The sequence below is a fragment of the Cavia porcellus genome, unplaced genomic scaffold (genome assembly GCF_034190915.1).
Source record: "Cavia porcellus strain 051 isolate PalLab524CR breed Dunkin Hartley unplaced genomic scaffold, mCavPor4.1 scaffold_3, whole genome shotgun sequence".
Classification (NCBI taxonomy): Eukaryota; Metazoa; Chordata; class Mammalia; order Rodentia; family Caviidae; genus Cavia; species Cavia porcellus.
In genome coordinates this window covers 110,977,505-110,987,486 of record NW_026947486.1, presented here as the reverse complement: position 1 = coordinate 110,987,486, position 9,982 = coordinate 110,977,505, and the positions used below count along the sequence as shown (strand labels likewise).

At 42.5% G+C, this 9,982-nt stretch overlaps 1 protein-coding gene across 1 annotated transcript; it reads right to left on the bottom strand.

Moving 5' to 3' along the window:
- Nucleotides 1–3,275: 3,275 nt before the first annotated feature.
- On the bottom strand, nt 3,276–4,189 carry LOC134475383 (uncharacterized). The gene is made up of 2 exons (XM_063245656.1): nt 3,812–4,189; nt 3,276–3,623 (listed from the first exon to the last, which is right to left on the bottom strand). The coding sequence occupies exons 1-2, from the start codon at nt 4,130–4,132 to the stop codon at nt 3,300–3,302; spliced, it is 645 nt and encodes a 214-aa protein (XP_063101726.1). The 5' UTR covers nt 4,133–4,189; the 3' UTR covers nt 3,276–3,299.
- Between the last annotated feature and the right edge of the window lie 5,793 nt (nt 4,190–9,982).

The following is a 9,982-nucleotide window of genomic DNA, read 5'->3' as shown; positions in this document are numbered from 1 at the left end:
ACCAGTGATTTTGCCTCTTATAAATTTGTCACATGCACCTTGAAACCTACCTACTTTTGGCTAAAACCAGGCAACTGTTCTGCCTCACTGCTTTGCTCAAGTGGCCCCACAGCATTTCTCAGTTTCCTGTGTTGCATCTGAAACCACATCCCTCCCTCTGTTAAGACTTCATGTAGAAGTACTAACTCCCCCCAAGGAACACAAACATTAAGGACTGAAAATACCTACTACAAAAGCGTAAAAAGATAGGTAAGAATTATAAAACACACCTCAATGAATAGCTTTTCTTTTTTGTTTTTATTTAAGGGAAATATAAACAAAATTTGGAATCAACATAAGAGGACAGTAACAATAGTGAACACATCGCATACCATTGTCTTCAAGGTAGTAATTCAAAGTACAGATATAGGTACGAAAATTTTCCCAAAGTAAATTGCCGCAAGCCTTTCTTTTTGATGAACTAAGATAAACTAGTTACATAACTACATTAATAACATATTTAAATATATACGTATATATTTTCCTCTTCCCTACTGTGCTTTCTCCTTTTCCTTCTTGGTACTGTGTAATGGAAAGAAACTGTTCACAAAGACATAAACTACTTGTACTGGGCTTCTTGTTGTTGTTTCAACCCAGAGTAAAATATTTGAGTTCCCAAATGTGTTGTCTGGGAATGGATTGTACCTATATGTGTAAAGGGTGCAGAAGCAGGTGCTCCTATGATGAAACTTGTTGTTACACAGGCAATGCTATAACCCAAAACCTATGTGAGCATCAAGTAACAATGTGGTTCTCTTTGCATTGCAGGATTTGTCTGGTGCAAAAGAGAAATCCAGCATTAACACAGGAATGGGAAACAGACAAGACTCTCTCAAAACTACCTGAGAGTATATATATATATATATATATATATATATATATATACTGAAAATTAGAAGAGAAAAAGATATTTCCAAAATAAATAACTGAGTTTAGGCAGACTGCATGATACAAGGAGATTATACACAAAAACCATTGTGCACTAATAGATTCGCAGTGAACAACTGCTCATTGAATTTAAACACTGCAATTTAAATTATCCTAAAAATGTGAAATACTTAGGGAGAATCTGGAAAAAATGCTTGCTCACTAAAAACTACATAACCCTGCAGGGATAAATTAATAGCATAAAGAAATCAGTAGAGGTATTCATAGTTCAAGACACTCTCTCATCCCTGGAACAAAATATGCAACACCCTCCAATTAAAGCAGGAGAGGTCTACCTAGGCTCATGTTTTCAGTCTGTGGTTGCCCAACTCCAAGGCAAGAATGGCGTGTTCTGAGAGCCGGCCATGAAGGAAAGCAGCAGTCAGGAATCTGAGAAGAGGTAGAAGCTAGGAAGGGAGACCAATCCTGCAACACTCTCACTCCAGTGACCCAACTGTTTCAAGTAGTTCCTACAACATAATCACATGCAGCTAGAATCACACTCATGGCTTAATCTATTGATGAATACAGCACCACACTGACACAATCATCTTTCCAGAGCCCCACTTCCAAATATGTGAGACTTGGGTGGACACTCTGGATCTAATTAGGAACATATACCTCATTTATGGGTTAGCAGATATGATGTTATGTGACACCAATGCTTCCCTGATTCATATGCATATTCAACCCAATGTCAAGCAAAATCTCAGAAAGGCTTTTGTAACGTAAATTGCTAGTTGATTTTAATATTCATGTGAAATTTCAAGAAACTTTAAGTATCCAAAATGAGTATAAAGTGTAAAATCTGATTATATTACTTGGAGCTAATCAGTGTAAATGTACTTCTGAGAACCTACTGTGAGATACTATACTTTTGGAGGAGGCAGATACACAGAACTTTGCTGCATACACCTGCTGTGATTCATGTGGTTCTTGAACTTCCTTGAGTGAGGACCACAAAGAGTGGTGAGATGGTGCACAAATAAGGACAATCCACAGAAATCTGGGATCAGGTGGAGCCCTCTCTGTAGAAGAGAGGGAAGGAACTGCTCTACCACCACTGCACATTTACTCATACACTCAAGAGCCTGATGTCTTTTTTAAAGCCCTCCTCTTTAACATTTTGTATGACTCACCTGAGCTCTTGAGCTGGAACAGGTTGTTTATTTGGCTCACCTCAGGCTCTCAGTATTCTCAGGTATGACGTTGCTTTAGCCCAGTCTGTTCAGTCAAGCTCCAGTTTCAGCCATTCCCCACTACTCCCCCTTTTCTTTTTGTCCTTACAAGTGACTGGCCATTTGAAGTGGGAGGAGCTGTGTTTGGAGGACCCTGTAGAAAATCATCTCATTCTCACATCCTCTCCATTCTGAGTGCACATACTCATGTAAGCTTAAGATTTTCAGTCCAAGGGTATTAAGGTTCTGCATTCAATGATTTAAACCCATATATTCGATTAATACATAACAGGAATCAGTTACTGGGGTAGCGGGATATTGTCAGAATATTTGAGTTATTTATGTTTCTTCTATAGATGACATTTCACTATGGCATTGTTTTCCACCTCTTGTAGTTGTACTTTTCTTCAGAATGTTAAAGACAAAGCTAAGACCAACATTTGGCAGAGTAAGGCTGGAGCCTGGACCTGATGATGGAAGGAGAATTCTTGACTCTGATTCACTGCCTCACATTTGTGGATAGAGGTCTCCCTGAGATTATCCCCGAAGATGGGTACCCCGAGTCCCTCCTCTCAACAAAGCTTGCCCTGTGCCTTGTCTGCCTCTCTCCCCCCTTCCTGCCCCTCCCCTGCCCTCCATTCTCTTCCTCCCTTTCCCCTCTCCTGCCTTCCCCTTCCTTTCCCTCTCTCTTAAGTCTTTTCACTCTGCTGCCCTCCTGCTTCCTCTCCCCTTCCCTCTCCACTCCTCCTCCCATCCCTCCCTGTTCCCTGCTCCTTCCCTTCCCTCTCCTCTCCATCTCCCTTCCCATCCCCTTCCCCTGTGCCTTCCCTTCCCTCCATTGTTCCAGCCCCTCACCCACCCTTTCCCTTCTCTCTTGTCCACTCTCTTCCCTTTCTTCCATTCCCCTTCCTTTCCTTTACCTGCCCTCCCCTGCCCTGCCTTTCCCTTTCTTCACCCTCTTCTTGCTTCCCTATCTTCCAGAAACCTTCCCTCCCCTTTTCTGCCATTCTCTTTGCCTCCCCTGTGCCTCCCTCTTCTCCTTCTCCCCCTCCCTCTCCTCTCCCATTCTTAACCACTCCCCAGCACAAATGTACACAGACTCCTTCATTAGCATCTCCATGGTGCTTTATTGCTCAGACATGGACCGGGTGATGTTCACTTGACCCTCTTCTTACTCCCTCGTGGTCTTCTTCTGGGCCTCTTCCCCAGGGCACCTGGAGGCCTGCGGGGCATAACTCTGGGGAGTCTAGGGTTCACCATTGTGGCCTCAGGGATTACCTCATGAATCTTTGTTGGGGGCTCAGCCTCTGGCTCCTCAGGAGATGGGTCAAAAAACTCAATCACAGGATCCTCCTCATTTAAGCTCTGGTCTTCCCTCCTCTTCTTCACTCTCTGGTTGAGCGCCACCACAGAGCGCTTGTGGGGTCTGTTGGGACTTTGTTCCAGCACAGATGGTACCCTGTCTGTAACCCTTTGCATCTGGAAGGAAAGAAGAGAAGTCTGATTAGTCTAGGCCTCAGAAGCCTCGCTCTTTCCTGCCCTGTCCTGCCCTGACCTGCCCTGCCCAGGAGGAAAGGCTGAGTCAAGGAGGGTGAGGCACTATGGGCCAGAGTCCAGGGACCTGGGACCATCAGCTCAAGAGCAGGACACAGCCAGAATCTACTCACGTGCTCTGCTTCCTTGTGCTCAGACTCAGTGGAGGTCCCTGCCTGCTCGTTGGAGGTCCCTGTGGGCTCATTGGAGGTCCCTGCCGGCTCCTTGGAGGTCCCTGCCGGCTCATTCAAGGTCCCTGCCGGCTCGTTGGAGGTCCCTGCCGGCTCCTTGGAGGTCCCTGCCGGCTCGTTGGAGGTCCCTGCCAGCTCGTTGGAGGTCCCTGCTGGTTCGTTTCTCGGCGAGCCACTTCCACTTTCTTCAGGGGAGTTGACGGAGTTCCCGACTTGTACCCAAGTAACCAGCCGGTTGTCTTTTACTTGGTACATTTCTTCCATGCTTAAGTTTTCAGCCCTTTGGACCTCAGGCCACCACCCCTGCTTGCTTTTTGAATGCTCATGTGGCTTTGGAGGGTGAGGGGGCCTCACCCTGCCTTTATAGCTTCACTCAGCTTAGCGCCAGCCAATGGGACATCACAATGCCCTACTCTGACACCTCTGAAGGGAGGGGCACTGGGCAGGCCAGGACACTAGCAGGTGCTCAAAGTCACCTGCTGCCCTTTCTCCTCTTCTGCTTTTCAACTCTCAGTGCACACATGACAGTCCCATTGTCACCAATATTAGTATTATGTGGTTCACTATCTTTCCCCATGGCCTGGTATTATGTGTCTAAAACCCCTCCAGGCCCTTGGTCAATGTGAGTACCACTGCCTTTTCCTCCTACAGCTGTGTCATGTGCACTTGGGAACCCACCTAGTCCTAGGCTACTGCCTGGCAACTTTTGACCTCACTGGCATGGATGAGGTGGCCACACAAGAATCCCTCCATTTCCCCTTTCAGGTGTGGAATCCATGCTTCCCTCTGGCAAGGCTCCAGGTACAAGGACCAACTGTCAAGAGAAATGTCAACTGCAACCCCTGCAAATACTTGCTAATAAAACATAAAACACTGCTGAGATCTGTACAAAAAGCCCAGCAAGAAGTATATTTTTCTGAGGTCTACTTTTCTTGGTTGCCAACATGGTACCATGTTCATGTCTGCAAATGTGCTGTCTGGGTGTACATGGGACCCATCTGTGTAAGAGACTGTGCAATCAGGTGTTCCTTCTCAAAAAGTTGTCCCATTTGCCCACATGCCAGAGGCTACTAGTACAGACCACTCTATTAGTTAAAAATGCTACAGTCAGTCAGACAGGGTAGGGTTCTCAAAGGACCCAGTACAGAAGACCAGATACCTTGCTACCTTGAAGTAGACAGACACCTCTGCTAAGGACCAGATCCCAGGCAAAAGAGAACAAAGGATGCAACCACATCATGAGTACTGATATTCTAAATAAGTGTGGATCACCTTGAACAAGCCAGAAGTCATCATTGCAACCCCCTACAGAAACAGTCACAGCTTTTAAGCATGCTCCCTTGTGACATGACTCACATCCCCATTTGTCTCCAATTTGGTCCATTTTACCTGGACAATTCATTTTATTGACTGATCATAGCTCTGCCCCACCTCATGCCCATGTGTTTTTTGAGTTTCCATGTTTTAGCCACCTTGGTCCCATCTCACCTCATGCTTTTGATCTACAAAATTCCCTAGAAAGGATGGGGTGTTTGCATCCTACTTCAACCCTTTCTGTCTCTCTCTAAGATAGAAACCTTATTCGGTTCATGTATATCTTTTACTCTTAGCCTCCCTTCTTCCTAAAATTCATTCTTTGATTTTAGAGAATTCAAACTCATCCTGGTGCACCAAGTATGTTTGCAGTTTCATTGCCCTACATCTGTGACAGAAATATCCAACATTTATACCTTAGTTTTTGTATTGTATATGGGGTTAGGATGGAGGGAAAAAGGAGAATTGAAGTTCTGTTTTTATTTAAAAAACAAATCACACTGGAAGTTGAGCAACCTTAACTTATTTGCTTTCTATTTTTTGATACACAAGACATATATAACAAAGAGAAGGGAGTGGGGAGCAGTTGAACCACAGCTGAGACTGAGATCTGCAAACTCACTGAGACTAGAGCAAAGCCCATTCCAAGGACACAGAATGCCAGAGGCAGACTGTGTAAACAGACTTACCTCTAGCTCAGTTGCATATCAACAGCTGTCTGGCCTTGGTGTATTTCCATTTTAACTATAGTACAGATAGTTTTGAGAATATTTTGCTTTCCTTGTTTTTAGCAAATGCTGAGATCTTGTGCTCTGGATCTCCTATGTGCTCTTCTTTTTTTATTTTGCTTTTTAAAATGTTGTATAAATAAAGACCCTGGGGCCATGACACTGCCTCTATCAGAGAGCTCAGGTCCCAGCAAGCTCAAGCTTTTCTTTATGTGTCTTATTTCTTCTTAATCTCTCATCTCCTCCGCTGAGGATGCTGCTGGTCACACAAGTGTATATCTTGTGTGATATACACTGGCAGATGGGACTATATAAGGAAAAAATAAAGTTAGATTGACAAGCTAAAATTTTATACCTGTAATATACAATTTGAAATCCCTTGTATAACACATTTAGATATGTATTATTAAGGAAAAATTAACACAATGGTGTCAAATCGATAAAATTTCAAAATGAAACTGGTTGGAAATTAGTACATTACAAAGCCACTTAGAAATAATAATAATAATAATTAAATAATAATTAGTACATTACAAAGCCACTTAGAAATAATAATAATGCTAAACTACTTGATGAAAATATAATCTCTTACACACAACAGACTATTCTATATTAATAATTTAGTTGGGATTATTATTTATGTGAAATATAAAGACAATAATTTATTAACCCAATACACAATTCCATATTTGCAATGATGAAGACGTAATCCACAATGTGCCGCACATCTCCTGCGGCCAACATTTTTTAAGTTATTTTGCATTGTGCATTGATAACATGGAGCTGTTATAACCTAAGTCCCCTAACTATCGCACCATAAGGTCTGTTCTGTATAAGCCCACCTGCAGCTTCCCCTCCCCTTCTCCCGTCAAATCTAACTAGGTTAAGTTTTAACTTCCTAAAGGCCATAAAACAAAGGCCCGAGGTAATAGCTCCTGACAACCCGGGTCTTCCCTACCCGGTAGCCGTCACAAATTGTGTTAACTGCATTAGATTGTATTAAATTGTACATTCGTCACAAAATAGCTTCGTTTATATCATAGCAATACCTGTAACTTGGCCGTACTGTAAATGTGTGTTTTCCTTTCCCTCTGGGCAAAGGATTGATATGTTAATCAATGCTCTCCTCTGTAAAGAATTGTAAAATCTTACCTGATTGATATGTTAACCATTGTTGCCCTCTACAAATAGAACAGTTGTGGTGCTAAAGTAAGGTAATAAGGTTGTTAATTGCTGTTAGACTTTTCTATTCTTTGCTAAGGAAAACAAGATTTCTTCTTATCTAAACTTGCTAGTATGCAGGGAGACTTGCAATTGCTGTTTCTGCTTTGTAGTGCGTCACACCCCCATCCCCCTCCTTACATTGTGTGACCAGCAGCTGTTTGTGGATTTACAAGATAAAAAGTCCTGACTTTTAGCTGTGAGGTGCGCAGTCTCCAAATTGGCTCCCAGAGACTCATCACCAGACCTGGATTTTACCTAATAAAGCCTTTGCTTCTCAAATTTTAATTTCTTGCTTCCTTGGATTTTATACCGGGGTCTGAGTTATCACATTTGGGGGCTCATCCGGGATGGAAGCAAGAACCCAGACCCATTTCTGAACATCTGAAAGTAAGTACTCTGGAGGGTTTGTTTGGGCCATGGTCAATTTGTAATTTGACTGGGACGCCCTCAATTTGGCAGTGGGAACCTCTCGAGGACAGAGTCAATTTGTCTGTGACTCTGCCCCGAGTGGGGAACCGCTCCGTTAGGAAGGGGACGCCCTTAATTTGGGGAGTGAAAACTCCCGAGGACAGAGTCAATTGGTTTTTCCCATTTGTGACTCTGCCCTGGGTGGGGAACTGCTCCATTAGTTGAATTTGTTAATTCCTTCAGATCCCAAAATTTGACTAATTTTTGAGCATAATATTGTATGAGAGGCACTAGTTTACCTTATGTCCACAGATCCTGATTCAATTGGGGCCAGGTGTTGTTAAATGACATGTTTGCTACCCAGCTGCAGACATTAGAAAAAGCTGCAGAAGATAGCCTTTGCTCCAGATAGTGCACTTGATAGTTTAGTAGAAACTGCCTCCTTAGTATTCTATAATCACAACTGGCAGAGCACCAAAGAGAGAAAACTAAGAAAACAAAAGCAGCTGCCCTTGTTCTGGCCTTAAATGCAATAGACCTTAAGTCAGATTCTTGGGGCTTCAAGAAAAGCACAGCAAAGACCACACTGACCTGTTACCACCACCACAAGCCAGGATGCCTTAAGCGGGACTGATTTAAGAGGCCCCCACAAGCGTGCTCTGATTCTAAAAGGTGACCACTGGAGGTTGAACTCTGAGGCCCAGGGCCCAGAGTTCAGACCAATCTATCAGTTAGTCCAACAAAATGAAGGACCTTGGGGCACTGAACTCCTTCCTCTGGCCAGACTGTCACCTGTGCCTGTCATCGCTGCAGAGGGGCACTGAGTAATCATAAGGAGTGGAAAAAAACAGCCAATGTTGCACATTGGTGCATGTCTCTGTCCTTCTCAACTCTGGTCTTTTTTCCAGATATCGTATCTCAATAAATCACCAAAATGTGTATTGTTTAAACTGCAACTGGGATAACATTCTCTTTACCATTTCTTTCAGTTGTCCCTGAAAGATTCCAACCCTGGAGAGATTTTATCCTGTATTAATCATATCTATATCTATATATATATATATATATATATATATATATATATGTCCAAGTTGCCAGATAATCAAAATGATATGGAGACTGGTTGTTTCAAGTACAGTACATAATTTTGTTCATATATAAAACCTTAAAGAATGATTTTCTCTGGTCAAAAATCTGGTTCTCATATCTTATCAAAAATTTAGAGATAATCAAAACTAAAGTTTTAGGGATTTATGACAAAATGTGAGACTCCAACAAAAAAGGGCCCTATGTGTCAATGATTTATGTTTATGTTATCCCTTAGAAACAGTTTCTAAACTTACCACTCACTCTAATGCTTAAGGTTTGATTCCACATGCTTTTGTATACAAACTTTGATTATGCAGCACTTTAAGTTTTTTGTTTCCTAAAAAGTGTCAAAACCAAAGCATCATACAGATGAGACCAATAACATATGTTAGATTCCTTTAGATTCCTTTTACTAGAATTCATCACATCTTGTCCAGAGAAGAAACTATATGACAAATATTGAGGGCTTAACAAATTCTACATAGTGGACTTTAAGTAGAACCGCAGCTGATCTCTCTCTCCTAAAAATATTAAAATCAATGAGGCAGGTCATCTTCCAAAAGCAGAAGACATTAGACATTCTAACAACTGCACAGGGGCTCCATATGCAATTGTAAAAGTAAAAGTGTACATTCCTGATCTTTCTGTGAATATCTCAATAGCTGTGCAAGATATTAGACAACAAATGAATGAAATGTCAGATTCTAAAATTCCCTGGACCTTTTTCTTCTGGAATCAATTCCAGTTCCTCCTGGTAAACACTTTTGTTACGTGTCCTTGTAATTATCTTGTTGATAATATTATTTGGTCCATGCATACTTAGCTGTTTCTTTGCCTTTGTCTCCTCCAGACTTAACACTGCACACCTACACAACATAAGATTCACTGGTATCTGCTGAGCCATTAGATAGAACGTCTGCAGAGTATCCCTAACTGTCCATCAAAAACTAAGATCTGCTTTTGCCAGATCAGTCATCATCCATTACACCCTCACAGCTGTTTAGGTTACTTCCTCAGAGGAGTCAATGGTACATGCAGCTGAGTTAGTTAGAACTGTTATAGGCAGTCAGACATGCCTAGGCCCTCAAAGGAGCCAGTACACAGGTCCAGATACCTTACACTTTAGCAGGAGACAGACACCTCTGTTCTGGGTCAGTTCTCAGGACAAAAGACAAAAAAATAATGCAACCATGTCCTAAGTATTGCTATTCTTCATAGGTGTGCCTCACTTTGAGAAAGCCAGGAGTCACCATCCCAACCCCTTACCCAAAGAGGCACTGCTCTTTAAGCAGGCCCACTTGTTACCTGACTCCCTTCCCCATTTGTGTCCAATTTGGTCAGTTTTACCTGA